Source organism: Phocoena sinus, chromosome 2, assembly GCF_008692025.1.
Source record: "Phocoena sinus isolate mPhoSin1 chromosome 2, mPhoSin1.pri, whole genome shotgun sequence".
Classification (NCBI taxonomy): domain Eukaryota; kingdom Metazoa; phylum Chordata; class Mammalia; order Artiodactyla; family Phocoenidae; genus Phocoena; species Phocoena sinus.
This window is the reverse complement of record NC_045764.1, coordinates 84,604,162-84,626,338: the sequence shown is the minus strand read 5'-3', so window position 1 is coordinate 84,626,338 and position 22,177 is coordinate 84,604,162. Positions and strand designations below refer to the sequence as shown.

Genomic DNA, 22,177 nt, shown 5'->3' with positions numbered 1-22,177 from the left:
TTTAGCCACAGACCTAAGACCATTGTCTCCTCCACTCTATGTCCTCCTGTCACATTTTGCCTCGTGTGAGATGATGCTGGAATCCACATGAGGGGCTCTCAAGTGGGAAATACATTGAGTTTGTGTTTAGTGGAGTGTATTTATGTGATTCACTGTCACTTCTGTATAGATTTAACTTACTGGTGGTCACCCCAGAGTAGGAATGGTTCTCCTATCTCCATGGGGAATCACCCAGCATTGCAAGATGAAGGTGCAGGGCCCAAGGTCATACAGCAGCATGACTGTGTCTGATAGCACCTGGCACCAGAAGAATGTGGATCATGGAGGAGACAGGGGTTTGCAATACAGAGCCAGAAGTTAGCCTACACAGGATTCTTCCAATCATCACACATGGAAAATTGTATGGGGAAGATTTAACTTTCATCAACTACTAGTCAAAACAGAATTTATCTCATGTTAGCAGTATTAGGAGAATGAAGTACTGAGTATCCTCAATACTATATGTAATAAGCATATCATATATTTTTTTTACATGGGGATTGCAAAATATAAAATTTATTAGGATTCCTATGCTTATAGAGCACAAACCAATTTGTACTAGTACTAAATATAGTAAGTACATCTGTCACAGCTCAGATATGAAGGAAACTTGATGGAAGTTTTCCCAAGGTTGACAATTCTAAATCTTCACATGACATTACGAAATCATGAAGCTGAAAAACTATTCTAATCTATCATAAGCTAACATAATTTTTAAACTAATTTACATTAGTTCAAGATGGCAGCGTAGAGGGTCGTGCGCTCACTCCCTCTTGTGAGAGCACCGGAATGACAACTAAATGCTGAACTATCATTGACAGGAAGACACTGGAACTCACCAAAAAAGATACCCCACATCCAAAGACAAAGGATAAGCTGCAATGAGACAGTAGGAGGGGTGCAATCACAATAAAATCAAATCCCATAACTGCTGGGTGGGTGACTCACAAACTGGAGAACACTTATACCACAGAAGTCCACCCACTGGAGTGAAGGTTCTGAGCCCCACATCAGGCTTCCCAACCTGGGGGTCTGGCAATGGGAGGAGGAATCCCCAGAGAATCAGACGTTGAAAGCCAGTGGGATTTGTTTGCAGAACTTTGACAGGACTGGGGGAAACAGAGACTCCATTCTTGGAGGGCACACACAAAGTAGTGTGCCCATCAGGACCCTGGGGAAGGAGCAGTGACCCCGTAGGAGACAGAATCAGATGTACCTGCTAGTGTTGGAGGGTCTCCTGCAGAGGTGGAAGGCAGCTGTGGCTCACCACAAGGACAAAGACAGTGGCAGCAGAAGTTCTGGGAAGTACTCATTGGTATGAGCCCTCCTAATGTCCACCATTAGCCCCACCAAAGAGCCTGTATGCTCCAGTGCTGGGTCACCTCAGGCCAAACAACCAACAGGGAGGGAACTCAGCCCCACTTATCAGCAGACAAGCAAATTAAAGTTTTACTGAGCTCTGCCCACCAGAGTAACACCCAGCTCTACCCACAACGAGTCCCTCCCATCAGGAAGTTTGCACAAGTCTTTTTGACAGCCTCATCCATGCGAAGCCAGACAGCAGAAGCAAGAAGAATTACAATCCTAAAGCCCACAGAAGGAAAACCACAATAACAGAAAGATAGACAAAATGAAAAGGCAGAGGACTATGTTCCAGATGAAGCAACAAGATAAAACCCCAGAAAAACAACTAAATGAAGTGGAGACAGGCAACCTTCCGAAAAAGAATTCAGAATAATGGTAGTGAAGATGATCCAGGACATCAGAAAAAGAATGGAGGCAATGATTGAGAAGATGCAAGAAATGTTTAACAAAGACCTAGAAGAATTAAAGAACAACAAAAAAAAGAGATGAACAATACAATGACTGAAATGAAAAATACACTAGAAGGAATCAATAGCAGAATAACTGAGGCAGAAGAATGGATAAGTGACCTAGAAGACAGAATGGTAGAAATCACTGCATGGAACAGAAGAAAAAAGAGTGAAAAGAAATGAAGACAGCCTAAGAGACCTCTGGGACAACATTAAACACACCAACAATCACATCACAGGGGTCCCAGAAGGAGAAGAGAGAGAGAAAGGACCTGAGAAAATCTTTGAAGAGATTAGAGTTGAAAACTTCCCTAACATGGGAAAGGAAATAGCCACCCAAGTCCAGGAAGCACAGAGAGTCCCAGGCAGAATAAGCCCAAGGAGAAACACACCAGGACATATATTAATCAAACTGACAAAAAAGTAAAGACAAAGAAAAATAATTAAAAGCAACAAGGGAAAAACAACATACAAGGGAACTCCCATAAGGTTAACAGCTGATTTCTCAGCAGAAAATATGCAAGCCATAAGGGAGTGGCATGATATATTTAAAGTGATGAAAGGGAAGAACCTACAACCAAGAATACCCTACCCAGCAAGGATTTCATTCAGATTTGATGGAGAAATCAAAAGCTTTACAAACAAGCAAAAGCTAAGAAAATTTAACACCACCATACCAGCGCTACAACAATTGCTAAAGGAACTTCTGTAAGTGGGAAACACAAGAGAAGAAAAGGACCTACAAAAACAAACCCAGGGCTTCCCTGGTGGCACAGTGGTTGAGAATCCGCCTGCCGATGCAGAGGACACGTGATCGCGCCCCAGTCCAGGAGGATCCCACATGCCGCGGAGCGGCTGGGCCTGTGAGCCATGGCTGCTGGGCCTGCACGTCTGGAACCTGTGCTCCGCAATGGGAGAGGCAACAACAGTGAGAGGCCCGCATACCGCAAAAAAAAAAAAAAAAAAAAAAACCAAAACAATTAAGAAAATGGTAATAGGAACATACCTATCGATAATTACCTTAAATGTGAATGGATTAAATGCTCCAACCGAAAGACACAGACTGGCTGAATGGATACAAAAACAAGACCCATATATATGCTGCCTACAACAGACTCACTTCAGGCCTAGGGACACATACAGCCTGAAAGTGAGGGGATGGAAGAAGGTATCCCATGCAAATGGAGATCACGAGAATGAGAGAGTAGTAATATTCATATCAGACAAAATACACTTTAAAATAAAGACTGTCACAAGAGACAAGGAAGGACACTACATAAGGATGAAGGGAACAATCCAAGAAGAAGATATAACAATTGTAAATATATATGCACCCAACATAGGAGCACCTCAATACATAAGGCAACTGCTAATAGCTATAAAAGAGTCAATCTACAGTAACACAATAATACTGGGGAATTTTAACACCTCACTTACACCAATGGACAGATCATCCAGACAGAAAATTAATAAGGAAACACAAGCTTTAAATGACACAACAGACCGGGTAGGTTTAATTGATATTTATAGGACATTCCATCAGAAAACAGCAGATTACACTTTCTTTTCAAGTGCACACAGAACATTGTCCAGGATAGATCACATCTTAGGTCACAAATCAAACCTCAGTAAATTTAAGAAAATTCAAATTGTATCAAGCATCTTTTCTGACCACAACACTATGAGATTAGAAATCAATTACAGAAAAAAAACTAAAATAATAGAAACACATGGAGGCTAAACAATACACTACAAAGTAACCAAGAGATCACTGAAGAAATCAAAGTGGAAACCAAAAAATATCTAGAGACAAATGACAATGAAAACATGATGAGTCAAAACCTATGGGATGCAGCAAAAGCACTTCTAAGAGGGAAGTTTATCGCAACACAATCCTACCTCAAGAAACAAGAAAAATCTCAAATAAACTATCTAACCTTACACATAAAGTAATTAGAGAAAGAAGAACAAACAAAACCCAAAGTTAGTAGAAGGAAAGAAATCATAAAGATCAGAGCAGGAATGAATGAAATAGAAACAAAGAAAACAATACCAAAAATCAATAAAACTAAAAGCTGGTTCTTTAAGAAGATAAACTTGAAAAACCTTTAGCCAGACTCATCAAGAAAAAGAGGGAGAGGACGCAAACCAATACAATTAGAAATGAAAGAGGAGAAGTTACAATGGACACCGCAGAAATAAAAAGCATCATAAGAGACTACTACAAGCAACTATATACCAATAAAATGAACAACCTGAAAAAATGCACAAATTCTTAGAAAGGTATAACCTTCCAAGACTGAACGAGGAATAAATTGAAAATACGAACAGACTAATCACAAGTAATGAACTTGTAACTGTGATTAAAATTCTTCCAACAAACAGAAGTCCAGGACCAGGTGGCTTCACAGGTGAATTCTATCAAACATTTAGAGAAGAGCTAACACTCATCCTTCTCAAACTCTTCCAAAAAACTGCAGAGGGAGGAACACTCCCAAACTCATTCTACAAGGCCACCATCACCCTGATACCAAAACCAGACAAAAATACTAGAAAAAAAGTAAATTATAGACCAATATCACTGATAAATATAGATGCAAAGATCCTCAACAAAATACTATCAAACAGAATCCAGCAACACATTAAGAGGATCATACACCATGATAAAGTGGGATTTCTCCCAGGGATGCAAGGATTCTTCAACATACGCAAATCAATCAATGTGATACAACACAGTAAAATACTGAAGAATAAAAACCATATGATCATATCAATAGATGGAAAACAAGCTTTTGACAAAATTCAACACCCATTTATAATAAAAACTCTCCAGAAACTGGGCATAGAGGGACCCTACCTCAACATAATAAAAACCATATACAACAAACTCACAGAAGACATTCTCAATGGTGAAAAACTGAAAGAATTTCCTCTAAGATCAGGAACAAGACAAGGATGTCCACTCTCACCACTATTATTCAACATAGTTTTGAAAGTCCTAGCCACAGGAATCAGACAGGAAAAATAAATAAAAGGAATACAAATTGGAAAAGACGAAATAAAACTGTCACTGTTTGCAGATGACATGATACTATACAGAGAATCCTAAAGATGCTACCAGAAAACTAATAGAGCTAATCAATGAATTTGGTAAAGTTTCAGGATACACAACTAATGCACAGAAATCTCTTGCATTCCTATACACTAACAACGAAAGATCAGAAAGAGCAGTTAAGTAAACAATCCCACTCACCACAGCAACAAAAAGAATAAAATACCTAGGAATAAACCTACCTAAGTAGGTAAAATACCTGTATACTCAGAAAACTATAAGACACTAATGAAAGAAATCAAAGATGACACAAACAGGTGGAGAGATGTACAGTGTTCTTGGATTGGAAGAATCAACATTGTGAAAATGACTATACTACCCAAAGCAATCTACAGATTCAATGCAATCCCCATCAAATTACCAATGGCATTTTTCATAGAACTAGAACAAAAAATCTTAAAATTTGTATGGAGTCACAAAAGATCCCAAATAGTCAAAGAAATCTTGAGAAGAAAAAAGACAAAAAATGGAGCTGGAGGAATCAGACTCCCTCGCTTCAGACTATACTACAAAGCTACAGTAATCAAGACAATATGGTACTGGCACAAAAACAGAAATATAGATTAATGGAAAAGGATAGAAAGCCCAGCGATAAACCCACCTATTGTCAACTAATCTATGACAAAGCAGGAAAGGATATACAGTGGAGAAAAGACAGTGTCTTCAATAGTTGGTGCTGGGAAAACTGGACCGCTACATGTAAAAGAATGAAGTTAGAACACTCCCTAACACCATACACAAAAATAAACTCAAAATGGATTAAAGACCTAAATGTAAGGCCAGACACTATAAAACTCTTAGAGGGAGGCATAGGAAGAACACTCTTTGACATAAATCACAGCAAGATCTTTTTTGACCCACCTCCTAGAGAAATGGAAATAAAAACAAAAATAAACAAATGGGACCTAATGAAACTTAAAAGCTTTGCACAGCAAAGGAAACCATAAACAAGATGAAAAGACAAACCTCAGAATGGGAGAGAATATTTGCAAACAAAGCAACTGACAAAGGATTAATCTCCAAAATATATAAATACCTCATGCAGCTCAATATCAAAAAACCAAAAAACCCAATCCAAAAATGGGCAGAAGACCTAAGTGTACATTTCTCCAAAGAAGACATACAGATGGCCAAGAGGCATAGAAAAGCTGCTCAACATCACTAATTATTAGAGAAATGCAAATCAAAATTACAATGAGGTATCACCTCACACTGGTTAGAATGGGCATCATCAGAAAATCTACAAACAATACATGCTGGAGAGGGTGTTGAGAAAAGGGAACCCTCTTGCACTGTTGGTAGGAATGTAAATTGATACAGCCACTATGGAGAACAGTATGGAGGTTCCTTAAAAAACTATAAATAGAATTACCATATGACCCAGCAATCCCACTGCCAGGCATATACCCAGAGAAAACCATAATTCAAAAAGACACATGCACCCCAATGCTCATTGCAGCACTATTTACAATATTCAGGTCATGAAGCAACCTAAATGTCCATCAACAGATGAATGAATAAAGAAGATGTGGCACATATATACAATGGAATATTACTCAGCCATAAAAGGAAATGAAATTCAGTTATTTGTAGTGAAGTGAATGGACCTAGTGTCTGTCGTACAGAATGAAGTAAGTCAGAAAGAGAAAAACAAATACCGTATGCTAATATATATATATGGAATCTAAAAAAAAAAAAAGTTTCTGAAGAACCTACGGGCAGGATAGGAATAAAGACGCAGATGTAGAGAATGGACTTGAGGAAACGCGGAGGGGGAAGGGTAAGCTGGAACGAAGTGAGAGAGTGGCATGGACATATATACACTACCAAATGTAAATAGATAGCTAGTGGGAAGCAGCCGCACAGCACAGGGAGATCAGCTCAGTGCTTTGTGACCACCTAGAGGGGTGGCATAGGGAGGGTGGGAGGGAGATGCAAGAGGGAGGGGATATGGGGATATATGTATATGTATAGCTGATTGACTTTTTTATAAATCAGAAACTAACACACCATTGTAACTCAATTATACTCCAATAAAGATGTTAAAAAGAAAAATGAAGATGTGGTACATATATACAATGGAATATTACTCAATCATAAAAAGGAACGGAACTGGGTCATTTGTAGAGACATGGATGGACCTGCAGACTGTCATACAGAGTAAAGTAGGTCAGAAAGAGAAAAACAAATATTATATGTTAACAGATGTACGTGGAATCTAGAAAAATGGTACAGACAAACCGGTTTGCAAGGCAGAAATAGAGACACAGATGTAGAGAATAAATGTATGGACACCAAGGGGGAAAAGCAGAGGTGGGTGTGAGGGGCATGAATTGGGAGATTGAGATTGACATATATACACTAATATGTATAAAATAGATAACTAATGAAAACCTGTTGTGTATTACATGCTACTCCACTTCGCTGTACAGTAGAAACTAACACAACATTGTAAAACAACTATACCTCAATTTAAAAAGAAAAACTAATTTAAATAATGTGCTAGAGGAAAAATTGAAATATCTTTCTAGTGTCTCTATAGAAAATTATATAACAAAATAATGGTCATGAAAGAGGCAATCAAAAAATATGGGGCCAAAAATACAGGAAGAAAGGTATTATAAAAGTGTATCAGGCAGTGAATTAATGAAGATATTATTTTATTTTTTTGGGTTTTGTGAAATGTATGGTATGTTTCAGATTTTCAAATTTGTGATATATAGGAATTTATTTTCTCATGCTAAATGAACATGTCCTTTCATACCTAATTTTGTATTAGTTTAAAGCCTCAAAAAACTGGATCCAGCCATGATAACCACCCTCCCCCTTGCTCATTCAACTCCAGTCACAGTGGCCTCTATGTTGTTCCTTGGACATGCCAGGCCCACTCCCACCTCAAAGCGTTTGCACTTGCTGCTCCCTCCACCTACAATGCTTATCCTCCAGATAACTACATAGCTCCCCTCTCACTTCTTTCAAATCTTTGCTCAACTATGTCTTTCTCAATTCAGCCTTCCCTGATTACCCTTTTTAAAACTGCAGCACTTCCAATGTACAAGATGACTTACTTATTCATTTATATTGCTGACTATCTTTCCCTCCCCCCACAAGAATGTAAGCTCCATACAGATTGAAGGTTCTTTTATTTTTTTAAATCTGTTTTGTCCACAGTTGTTTTTTTCTGTTTGGAACAGTGTCTGGCACATAACAGGCGTTCAGTTAGTATTTGTGAAATGGCTGGCTGGCTGACTGGATGAATGGATAAATGAATAAATAAATGAATGAATGAACTACCAATCAAAGTTTAGATTATCAAGAGACAACCAGCACTGCCACAGTGAGACAAGATCATTCTAGCCAAAATCACTGAAATGTGATGTCTTAATTGGTTTATTCACCGCATGAAGGTAGATTTACAATTCATCGTAGGATTTTAATTTCTAAATTATTAAAAGTATTTTCTTTATAGAAAATACCATGGTTGGGATTATCTCATAGACTTTCAGATTTCATTCCACCATCAAAAGAAAATCCAGATTTCAAAATTAAGCCAAGAAATAAAAAATTTTATTTTCCTTTAAATTAGGAAGTTCTGTTCGAATGAATAGTGAAAGCAACATTGGTTGAGAAGTAGGTCCACCAGAGAACTATAACTCAAGTAGCACTTAATAAAACTACTTAAAATAATAATGACAGCCACCATTCATTAAGTGCTTGCTATATGCCAGATACTGGCTCAAATACTAAACTAAAGGTGAGTTCTAAGGTGTGGGTATGTGGAAGGAATATAAAAGCATTTTTTAAATAATAAATGATTATAATTCTTGGGACAAAATTTTTCAATTAAGAATTTTTTTATAAAACCAAAGTATGACAATTAATATTATACATTTGGGAATCCTAAATAATAAAGAATTGGAGCTATGTATTTGGAAATATGTTCTAAGCACAATAAATATGTATGACATAGACTGCTATTCTGAGTTTTATTATTTTATTATTCACTGTAATGAGGTAGTTCAAGATAGATTTATATTTGTGTATGTGTCATAGCTAAAGTTTAAACTCATTCTAGCAGATATTACTCAGCCATAAAAAAGAACAAAATATAATGCTATCTGCAGCAACATGGATCGACCCAGCAATTGTCATACTGAGTGAAGTAAGTCAGACACAGAAAGACAAATATCATATGATATCCCTTATATGTGGAATCTAAATAAAAAGTGTACAAATGAACTTATTTACGAAACCAAAGTAGAGTCGTGGATGTAGAAAACAAACTTATGGTTATGAGGGGATAAGGGGTGGGGGGAGGAGGGATAAACTGGGAGAGTGGGATTGACATATACTCACTACTATATATAAATTAGATAACTAATAAGAACCTGCTGTAAAACACAGGGAACTCTACTCAATACTCTGTAATGACCTATATGGGAAAAGAATCTAAAAAAAAAGAAAGAGTGGACATATGTATATATATATATATAACTGATTCACTTTGTTGTACACCTGAAACTAACACAACATTGTAAATCAACTATACTCCAATAAAATTGTTTTTAAGTTAGAAGAAAAAAAAGAATATAATAATAATGGTTACATAATAATGAATCCAACCTGGCTTATATTTGTCTTTATACCCACACAATTGTAAAACATTATTTTTAATATTTTTTGGAGGAAGGGGCCCATGAAGGCCCCATGAAAGACATATGTGTCTGATTCTTCCCATCCCATACCCCATGAGCATGCTAAGGGCTTCACTGTGGAGTAATGCAAGTTGCTCCACAACCCTCACATTTTGGAATCAAGAACAGCTTTAGCTAGCTTAAAGAAAACCTCAAATTATCTGCTTTTTTTGCTTTCCATATTACCAAAGTACCTAAAATCTGAATTAGGTATTTTACACAGGAACAATGCTCTTCCTGATTGTTTTGTAGAAAAGCACATATACGCTTTAAAGTAATTGTCTCTGGACCTCCCATTTGAGCTTATACAGAAAGGGTGAATTACAAATAACAAATAGAAAATAGATTGTAAGCATGTTTTAAATATTTGAGTCAATTAGAATTTTTCACATCTTGCAGAATGTGGGATTTACGTGAATATGGAGATAATAAATAATAAAGCATATATCTAGGAGAAAATTTTTGTTTTCCCACAACACTCATGGTTGGCTTGTTAAATTCTGACATACATCATCAATGTCCCAAGCTTCCTGATAATGTTGTAGAAGTTTATATAAATGTTAAGTGCACCTTTCTTAAATGTTGCAGATATTAAATAACTCATTGAGGTAAAATATCACTTCTGCATGATTTTCCCCCTGACAACCCCAGGCTGATTAGAAGTTCTTTAGTCTGTGCTTCTCTGGAAAATATACTGGTAGCAATGTTTAGTAAACTGTTATTAAGTTATCATTGTTACTGTAAACTTATTTGTGTGAGGATACATGTGTTTTATTGAATCATAAAAAGCTACGTGAAGTCAAGAAAAGTTGGCACTACTTAGCATATCACAGGCACTCAAAAATATTTGCTGACTAACTGAATAAGTAAATGAATATTTTAGATTGAAAAAGGTCTCCAGTCTATAACCAGATCTATAGGAAGTGATATATAACCTAAAGATGCCTCATTCCCAATCACGATGATATAAATGATGGTGACACCAATGTCAGTCCCTCAAGTCATTTGGCCATTCTAACAAGTCCAAGAGGAAGGAACTGACTTCAGCTTTCTCTGCCAATCAGCACCACAGTGGATACAGACCCAGCTATGTAGCCAAAACATTTAGCCTCATTACACAGCTATTTACAAATGAGCTATTTACAGCTCATTACAAATACCTATGACTGACTGTAAAATGAAATTCTATATGAGGAAGATCAGCAAGTTGCATTCCCCATCAAAACAGTTTCAAGTAACTAATTTACTAATTGTCCATTTAAAAAAACAAGTATTGGGCTTCCCTGGTGGCGCTATGGTTAAGAATCTCCCTGCCAATGCAGGGGACATGGGTTCAAGCCCCGGTCCAGGAAAATCCCACATGCCATGGAGCAACTAAGCCCATGCGCCATGGCTACTGAAGCCCATGTGCCTAGGGCCCATGCTAGCAACAAGAGAAGCCACCACAATGGAAGCCTGCACACCACAAAAAGAGTAGTGTCTGCTCACCACAACTAGAGAAAGCCAGTGCACAGCAATGAAAACCCAATGCAGCCAAAAATAAATCAATAAAATTTATAAATATTTATATATAATCTATATAGTATTTGTGTCCAAAATATTCAATCCAAATAGATTTAGGTGCTGGACTGGACTTTTCCAAAATTCAATATAATAAAAAACTATTGTAAATCTAAAAGAAAATAAAGGGATTAAAAGCCAAACACAATGTGTGAACATTGGTTAAATATTGTACCAAAAATAAAAACAAGCTATGAGACATGGAGACAATTGAGAAAACTGAAAAATGGAATGTATGTTACTTATTCATCAATGTTACATTTCTTAGGTGTAGTGATGATGTTGTAGTTAAGTAGGAGAATGTCCTTGTTCTTAGGAGATCTGTACTGAAATATTTGGGGTGGAATAGGGAGGGTGGGAGGGAGATGCAAGAGGAAGGGGATATGGGAATATATGTATACATATAGCTGATTCACTTTGTTATACAGCAGAAACTAACACAACATTGTAAAGCAATTATACTCCAATAAAGATGTTTAAAAAAATATTTGGGGTAAGAGTCATGATGTCTACAACTTACTTTCAAATATCCTAATGACAACAAAAAGTGTATGTGTGTGCATGTGTGTGGGTGTGTGCTGGTGGCAGTGAGGGGGAGGAGAGGAGGCAAATGTGGCAAAATGGTAATAATTGTAGAATTTAGGTGAAAGGTATTTGGGTGTTTTAATTTTTTTGTAAAATCCAATATTTTCAAAATGAAAAGTTAGAGGAAAATGTAAAAAACAATAATGTTATAGAGAAAGGTTTAAAGACAGAAAAGGTATCTATGATTACAATATTATGTTTTAAGAGCAGGTTCAAAGTAATGCACACCATAGTTTGGGAATATATAGATGAATATACATTAATGTATTAATAGAGGTCACTGAATTGTGCAGCTTGGCAGTCTGGAGTGTTTATCTCTGGATTGTCCAATTACAGTCACTTCTATTTTCTTATTTTTATTTATAAAAAATTGCTTATTTTATACATATACATTCACATATATGTACAAATTATTTTAAAAGAGTGAGAATGAACTTATCAAAACCTTGCAACAATATGTTCTGTTGGAAACTTGTCCCTGTCAAAACTGGTTAATCTATTGTTTACACTATTAAGATTATACCAGTGACTGGATATAAATAAATCATTTTATTTGAAAAAGAAAAACATGATGACAATAATCCTAGACTCTTAAATTGGCACTGGGAATATGAAAGTATTGCCCCAGAGGGCATAACTAATGACCTATGGGTGCGAACTACATTGAGACAGATTTCAGCTCATTATGAGACTGAACGTTGCAATGAATGTGTCCAAGAAGGGAACAGACTGAACCATGAAATAATTGCCTATCAAAATAGCTTAACCACCTGTCAGAGATGATTAGAAGGAGGGATAGGGTATTAGATATACTCTAATCCAGCCTTTGGTCTCTAACAAGTCCATAGTCAAAAATAAAGAAAATAGGGACTTCCCTGATGGTCCAGTGGTAAAGAATTTGCCTTCCAATGCAGGTGATGCGGGTTCGATCCCTGGTCGGGGAACTAAGATCCCACATGCTGTGAGGCAACTAAGCCCACTTGCCACAACTACTGAGCTTGCACGCCTCAACTAGAGAGCCCACATGTTGCCAGCTACAGAGCCCCTGCACGCTGGAGCCTGCATGCCATAACTAGAGAAGAGAAAACCCGCACGCCACAACTAGAGAGAAGCCTGCACACCTCAACGAAGAGCCCACGCACTACAACAAAAGATCCCGCATGCCTCAATGAAGATCCCACGTGCCACAACTAAGACCCAATGCAGCCATAAAAAAAATAATTAATTAAAGTTTTAAAAATAATAAAGAAAATAGCAGTAATAAACTGAATATATTTCCATTGAAGGAAAAACTACACAATACTCTGTTGCTGACTAACAAGACATAAGACAAGATTAATACTCTCTGGTCAGGAGGCTGTATTTTTAAAAATTGGAATACTATTAACACTGTTCAGCTAGACCAATTACTCAACCAAAAACAAAGTGTGTTACTTGCCATCATGAATCCAAATTAGTTCTAAACATATGAACTTAGTCTTAAGTGTTGGAGCATTCATACAATGGAATACTGTTTTAAAAGAAAAAATGAAGAGGAACAAACTACTGATATATACAACCATATGGATATATGTCAAAAAAAACCTTATGCTGAGTGAAAGAAGCAAGACACAAGAATACATGCTGTACGATTTCATTTATATTGATTTCGAAAACAGGCAAAACCAATCTGTTAGAAATCAGAAGGTGGTTGTGTAGAACACAGGGAGAATGAATAAAAAGGGGCACAAGGGAACTTTCTCAGGTAATAGAAACGTTCTAACTCTTGCTTTTTGGTGGTAATTACACATTTACATACAGCCTTTAAAGTTCATCAAATGGAACACTTAAGATCTGTGTGGTTTTTGTTTATAAATTACACCTCTGTGAAATTAAAATAAATATTAAAAAATCATATTTGCTTTGTGTCACCTAAAGAACTCAATACTTACCAAGTGATTTCTTTTTACTGCAGAACATTATTGCACCTGATTTTTTTTCACCAGGCCTCAACAGCTGGCCTACATAAGAAAACAAGAAATGTACACAACATTAGTATTTGAGAAATGCTCATTAACCATAAATTGCCATCATTCAGCTTTCTTCCTAGTCAAATCTAGATGACCAGGAACTCATTAACACAGTAAGGAATAATAGACTCCATTTATGAGACTTAAATCTAACAAGATAAGAATAATTCTATAACTCACAGACATAGAAAACAAACTTATGGTTACCAAAGGAGAAAGGGGGAATGGATAAATTAGGAGTTTGGGATTAAAATATACACACTACTATATATAAAATATATAACCAACAAGGACCTGCTGTATAGTACAGGAATTATATTCAATATCTTGTAATAACCTATAATGGAAATGAATCTAAAAAGAATATATATATATATATATATATATATCTGAATCACTTTGCTGTACACCTGAAACTAACACACCATTTTAAATCAATTATATTTCAATAAAAAAATTTTTAAGGAAACAATCCTATACAAAAATTATCTATTTGTATTATGGCGGCTATATGGAACAATGTAAGGTAAGCACAAGTGTAACATTCAATTTGGCATTAAAATGGAGCCAAATTTTCTAACATATCCCAAACCCTGTGAATCAGAATATCTCAGAGGTGACACTCCATTACCTGCTTTTTATTCAAGTACCAAAAGTAATTCCTTCCCAAAACAGTCACCCAAGTCCAGGAAGTGCAGAGCCCCATATAGAATTAACTGAAGAAGGAACACGCCAAGACACATAGTAATCAAACTGACAAAAACTAAAGACAAGGAGAAAATATCCAAAGCAACAAAGGAAAAGCAACAAATAACATACAAGGGAATCCCCATGAGACTATCAGCTGATTTTTCAGCAGAAACTCTACAGGCCAGAAGGGAGTGGCACGATACATTTAAAGTGATGAAAGGGAAGAACCTACAACCAAGAATACTCCACCCAGCATGTCTCTCATTCAGAATTGATGGAGAAATCAAAAGCTTTACAGACAAACAAAAGCTAGAAGAATTCAGCACCACCAAACGAGCATTACAACAAATGCTAAAGGAACTCTTTCAATAGAAGAGGCAACAACTAGAAACAGGAAAATTACAAAATGGTAAAGCTCACCAGTACAGTCAAACATACAGTAAGGGTAGGAAATCATCTACACACAAATATGATATCAAAACAATAATTGTGAGAGGAGGAGAGCAAAAATGCAGGATATTTGAGATGCATTTGAAATTAAGAGACCAGCAACTTAAAACAACCATGTATACATATCGACTGCTATATCAAAACCACATGGTAACCACAGATGAAAAATCTATAATAGATATACACACAAAAAAGAAAAAGAATCCAAACAATATAATCATAAATCACAGAGAGGGGAACAAAAGAGAAAAGGAATAAAAAAGACCTACAAAAACAAATCCAAAATATTTTTTTAAATGGCAATAAGAACATACATATCAATAATTAACTGTAAATGGATTAAATGCTCAAACCAAAAGAAATAGACTGGCTGAATGAATACAAAAATAAGACCCATATATATGTTGTCTATAAGAGACCCACTTCAGATCTAGAGACACAAACAGACTGAAAGTGAGGGGATGGAAAAAGATATTCCATGCAAATGGAAATCAAAAGAAAGCTGGAGTAGCAATACTCATATCAGACAAAATAGAGTTTAAAATAAAGACTGTTACAATAGACAAATGACACTACATAATGATCAAGGGCTCAACTGAAGAAGATATAACAATTAGAAATATATATGCACTCAACAGAGAAACACCTCAATATATAAGGCAAATGTTAAAAGACATAAAGGAGAAATCGACAGCAATACAATAGTAGAGGGGGACTTTAGCACTCCACTTATATCAATGGACAGATCATCGAGATAGGAAATCAATAAGGAAACTCAGGCCTTAAATGACACATTAGAACACATGGACTTAATTGGTATTTATAGAGTGCTCCATCCAAAAGCAGAAGAATACACCTTTTTTTCAAGTGTACATGGAACATTCTCCAGAACAGATCGCATGCTGGGTCACAAAGGAAGTCTTGGTAAACTTAAGAAAACTAAAATCATATCAAGCATCTTTTCCGATCACTACACTATGAGATTAGAAATCAATTACAAGAAAAAATGCAATAACACAAACACATAGAGGCTAAACAATATGTTATGAAACAACTGATGGATCACTGAAGAAATCAAAGAGGAAATAAAAAGAATACCTAGAGACAAATGAAAATGAAAACACAACAATCCAAAACCTATGGGATGTGGCAAAAGCAGTTCTTAGATGGAAGTTTATAGTGATACAAGCTTACTTCAGGAAACAAGAAAAAATCTCAAACAAACAACTTAACCTTACACCTAAAGCAACTAGAGAAAGAAGAACACATAAAACCCAAAGTTAGCAGAAGGAAAGAAATCATAAAGATCAGAGCAGAAATAAATGAAATAGAGACAAAGAAAAAAATAGCAAAGACCAATAAACTAAGAGTTGAAAAGATAAACAAAATTGATAACACTTTAGCCAGAGTCATCGAGAAAAAAAGGGAGAGGGCCCAAATCAATAAAATCAGAAATAAAAAGGAGAAATTACAACTGACACCACAGAAATTCAAAGGATCATAAGAGACTACTACAAGCAACTACACACCAATGAAAAGGAAAACCTGGAAGAAATGGGCAAATTCTTAGAATGGTACAATCTCCCAAGACTGAACCAGTAAGAAATAGAAAATATGACTAGACCAATTGTATGTATTGAAATTGAATCTGTGATTAAAAACTCCCAACAAACAAAAGTCATGGAACAGATGGCTTCACAGGTGAATTCTATCAAACATTTAGAGAAGAGCTAACACCTAACGTTCTGAAACTATTTCAAAATATTGCAGAGGAAGGAACACTCCCAAATTCATTCTATGTGGCCACCATCACCCTGATACCAAATCCAGACAAAGCTACCATCAGAAAGAGAAAATTACAGGTCAATATCACTGATGAACATAGACATAAAAATCCTTAACAAATACCAGCAAACCAAACCCAGTAATACATTAAAAGGATCATACACCATGATCAAGAGGGATTTATCCCAAGGATGCAAGGACTTTTTAATATCTGCAAATCAATCAGTGTGATGTACCACATTAAAAAATTGAAGAATAAAAACCATATGATCATCTCAATAGATGCAGAAAAAGCTTTTGACAAAATTCAACACCTATTTCTGATAAAAAACCCCCAGAATGTGGGCACAGAGGGAACCTACCTCAATATAATAAAGACCATATACCACAAACCTACAGCTAACATCATACTCAATGGTGAAAAAATGAAAGCATTTCCTCTAAGATCAAGAAAAAGACAAGGATGTCCACTCTCATCACTTTTATTCAACATAGTTTTGAAAGTCCTAGCCACAGCAATCAGAGAAGAAAAATAAATAAAAGGAATACAAATTGGAAAAGTAGTAAAACTGTCACTGTTTGCAGATGACATGAAACTATACATTGAAAATCCTAAAGATGCTACCAGAAAACTACTAGAGCTCATCAATGAATTCAGTAAAGTTGCAGAAAAAGAAATTAATACACAGAAATCTGGTGCAATCTTATACACTAATAATGAAAGATCGGAAAGAAAAATTAAGAAAATCCCATTTACCATTGCATCAAAAAGTATAAAATACTTAGGAATAAACCTACCTAATGAGGCAAAAGACCTGTACTCCAAAAACTATAAGATGCTGATGAAAGAAATCGAAGGAGACATAAACAGCTAGAAAGATATACCATGTTCTTGAATTGGAAGAATCAATACTGTCAAAATGACCATACTACCCAAGGCAGTTTACAAACTCAATTCAATCCTTATCAAATTATCAAAGGCATTTTTCACAGAACTAGAAGCAAAAATTTTTTAATTTGTATGAAAACATGAAAGACCTCAAACAGTGAAACCAATCTTGAGAAAGAAAAACAGTTGGAGGAATCAGGCTCCCTGGCTTAAGACTATAGTACAAAGCTACAGTAATCAAGACAATATGGTAGTGGCTCAAAAACAGAGACATAGATCACTGAAACAGGATAAAAAGCCCAGAAATAAACCGACTCACCTATGGTCAATTAATCTATGACAAAGGAGGCAAGAATACAATGGAGAAAAGACAGTCCTCAATAAGTGGTGCTGGGAAAACTGAACAGCTACATGTAAAAGAATGAAATTAGAGCATTCTCTAACATACACAAAACTAAACTCAAAATTGATTAAAGATGTAAATGTAAGGGCCAGATCCTATAAAACTCTTAGAGGAAAACATAGGCAGAACACTCTTTGACATAAATTGCATCAATATCAATATATATATATATTTTTTCAGATTCTTTTCCCTTATAGATTATTACATACTATTGAGTATAGTTCCCTGTACTATACAGTAGGTCCTTGTTGGCTATCTATTTTATACATAGTAGTGTGTATATGTTAATGCCAGCCTCCTAATATAACCCTTCTCCCACCCTCTCTCCTATTTGGCAGCCATAAGTTTGTTTTCTGTGTCTGTGAGTCTCTTTCTGTTTGGAAATAAGATCATTTGTGTCTTTTTTTCTTTTAGATGCCACACAGAATTGATATCATATGATATTTGTATTTGACTGTCTGGCTTACTTTACTTAGTATGATAATAGGCAAGGGAAACATAAGCAAAAAATGGAATTACATCAAACTAAAAAGCTTTTGCACAGTGAAAGAAACTATCAACAAAACAAAAAGGCTACCTACTGCACTGGAGAAGATATTTGTAAATGATATATCTGATAAGGGGTTAATATCCAAAATATACAAAGAACTCATAAAACTCAACATCAAAAAAAAAAAAAAACAACCCCATTAAAAAGTGGTCAGAAGACCCGAAGAGACATTTTTCCAAAGAAGACATACAGATGGCAAACAGACACATGAAAAGATGCTCAACATCACAAATCAGCAGCGTAATGCAAATCAAAACTACAGTGAGGGACTTCCCTTGTGGTTCAGTGGTTAAGAATCTGCCTGCCAATGCAGGGCACATGGGTTCGAGCCCTGTTCTGGGAAGATACCACATGCCGCGGAACAACTAAGCTCATGTGCTATTAACTACTGAGCCTGTGCTCTAGACCCTGCAAGCCACAACTGCTGAGCCCACGTGCTGTAGCTACTGAAGCCCATGCTCTGCAACAAGAGAAGCCACCACAATGAGGAGCCTGCACACTGCAACGAAGAGTAAACCCCCGCCTCGGCGCAACTAGAGAAAGACTGTGTGCAGCAACGAAGACCCAATGCAGCCAAAAATAAATAAATAAAAATAAATTTACTTTTTTAAAAAGACATTAAGCACCCTTATGTTCATCACAGCAATTATTTACAATACCCAAGATATGGAAGCAACCTAAGTACCCATTGATAGATGAATGGATAACGAAGATGTAATGTATATATGCAATGGAATACTATTCAGCCATAAAAAAGAATGAAATCTTGCCAGTTTCAACAATATAGAATGACCTAGAGGGTATTATGCTAAGTGAAATAAGACAAATACTGTACGATTTCACTTACTGGGCAACACAAATGAACAAATATAATGAAACAGAAACAGACTCATAGGTACAGAGAACAAACAGGTAGTTGTGGGGGAGGGGGGCAGGGGGAGGGAGGATGAGTGAAATAGGGAGATTAAGAGGTATAAACTTCCAGTGACAAAATGAGTCATGAGGATGAAATGTACTGTGTGGGGAATACAGTCAATAGTAATATAATATCTCTGCATGGTGATAGATGGTAACTAGACTTATCATGGTGATCATTTTGTAATGTACAGAAATATGCAATCACTGTGCTGTGCACCAGGAACCAACGCAGTGTTGTAGGTCAATTATACTTCAAAAAACAAACAACGGGGGCTTCCCTGGTGGCGCAGTAGTTGAGAGTCCACCTGCCGATGCAGGGGACACGGGTTCATGCCCCGGTCCGGGAGGATCCCGCATGCCGCGGGGCGGCTGGGCCCGTGAGCCATGGCCACTGAGCCTGTGCGTCCGGAGCCTGTGCTCCGCAGCAGGAGAGGCTGCAACAGTGAGAGGCCCGCGAACCGCAAAAAAAAATAAAAACAAAAAAACAACGAACTCTCATAAAAAGAGATCAGATTTGTGGTTACCAGAGGCAGGGGGTGGGAGGAGGGGGAATTGGATAAAAGTGATCAAAATGCACAAATTTCCAGTTAGAAGATAGTAAGTACTAGGGATGTAACCGTACAACATGATTAATATAATTAACATTGCTGTGTGTTATATATAAAAGTCATTAAGAGAATAAATCCTGAGTTTCTCATCACAAGAAAAACAACTTTTCAAATTTTTTATCTAATATGAGATGATGGATGTTCCTAAATTTACTGTAGTAATCATTTCATGATGTGGGTCAAATCATTATGCTATACACCTTAAACTTATACAGTGCCTGTACGTTAATTATTTCTCAATAAAACTGGAGAAAAAAAATTATTTAGAAATAAATAATAGGGGGTAGAAATAATGTCATTATTATCTTTTAGTTTTTTCCCTACATGTCTAATTTCCTTCACATGGTAAACTCTATTAAGGATTTAGAGTGAATAAATAAAGGGCAAACAAATAACATTCAACATTTAGACCCAAAGGACCATGGAAATGAACTGAAGCAACTTCGCAAACACATGACAGGGTAGGCAGAGGTTCTGAATTCATACTCCTTTAGGTTAGAAAGAGAAATGAATTGTTTGTTCCTGCTCAAAGACATGGTGTGGCAGGATGCATAAACACCCAATGAAAGAAGAAGCTGGTCAGTCATATGGAGACCAGAAAAGAGGAAGAACAGCACTTATGGCTTAGCAGTTACACGAAAGGAGGATGCAGAGGAATTTCATCAACACCTACTGTTCCATTACAAAGGTCTAGTGTCTAAAAGGCCTGAAACCATCACTATTTCTCCCTGTTGTGCTCCCTTCCACTACCTCCAGGAAAAGCAGCAGCCCACTGAGGGAACAGCCACCCCTGGGGTGCCCCTGACAAGTAGGGCCATCAACACTTTGTAAAACCCACTGCTTTCCAGGAAACCAGTCACTAAAACTGATGAATCCAACAAGATGTGAGTACTACTGCCAGGTGCTGCTAGAAGCAGGGATAGGTCCTCAAATATAACCCGTTCAATAACTCTTTCTGTTCTTCTTCCCATGCCTTCTACCAACTGCCACCAAGGCTGCCTAAAACAATCCCCCCCATCCCCTCCTCACTGCCTCCCCCTACCCCAGTCTTAGGCAGCAGATGCCTCTAGGACATGCCTGCTGACCAATGACTGCTTTCCCCTGCATTCCTTCTAACAGGTTTCCCCGCTCCAGCCTTGGCCACCCATAGACTAGGGTCCACATTGAAGCCACAGTGATCTTTATAAAAATTAAATGGCATCATATCACATCCCTGCTTAAAACCCTTCAATAACATCCCACTGGCCTTAGAAAAAAGATCCAATTGCAGCATGACTCCTTGACCCCTCTGCAACCTGGTCCCTGCTAGTCTTTCTACCCTGATTTCTCATCACTCTCTTCCTTGCACCCCCCCATGTCTATACTCCAGAAATAACTCAGCTTCCTTCTATTTGAGGGCCTTGACACATGCTCTTCCCTCTGCCTGTCATAATCTAACCCCATCACCAGCCTCTTCACCTGACTAACTTGCACTCATCTTTTCAATATCAACTCATACATCACTTCCTCTAGGAGTTCTCCCCTGCTCCCCCAAATCAGAGGTAAGAGCACCTCCTATGTGCTCCCATAGAATCCAGAACTTCCAATTTCAGAGCCCTTATCATTCTAGAATGTATTTGCCTATTATATTGGCTGTTTTCCCATTAGTCTACAAACTCCAGTGGGGCAGAGACCCGATCTGTCTTGTCCATAGTTGTATCTTCAGTGTCAAATGCATGCCTGGTATGTGGCAGTGCTCAATAAAAATTTGCTAAATGAAAGAATGGTTAATGTTCTCAGTGTCTATGAGGAATGAAGCAAGGGCTTCCAGATGCTAAAAGGCATTTCCCTTTTAGCAACTATCTCTTCCTAGACCCCAACCTCAAGTTCAAGAACATCTTAGATCTTCCCAAACTGGGAACCGTCATGGCTTTCTTAGCTGCTCCCTACCTCTGGCTGGTCCCTATCATCCTGTGCATCCCCCACCTCCAGCCTAGGAAGAACCTCAAAAAATGAGAAGTATTTGGTTAGCAATAGGAAGAGTGTTGCAGGCAAACTGAATAGCACAAGAAAGGAGGAGGAATTTGCAAAT

General features: G+C 37.0%; 1 protein-coding gene across 8 annotated transcripts in view; it reads right to left on the bottom strand.

Annotated features, from left to right (window-relative positions):
- Nucleotides 1-22,177, bottom strand: part of ATP8B4 (ATPase phospholipid transporting 8B4 (putative)) — a 305,179-nt gene that overhangs the window by 236,361 nt on the left and 46,641 nt on the right. For all 8 annotated transcript variants that reach the window (XM_032624347.1, XM_032624361.1, XM_032624352.1 and 5 more), the window contains one exon: nt 13,736-13,804. In XM_032624347.1, the coding sequence (XP_032480238.1) occupies nt 13,736-13,763 (28 nt within the window). In that variant the 5' untranslated portion in view covers nt 13,764-13,804. Of the gene's footprint in view, nt 1-13,735; nt 13,805-22,177 lie in introns of those variants that run through there.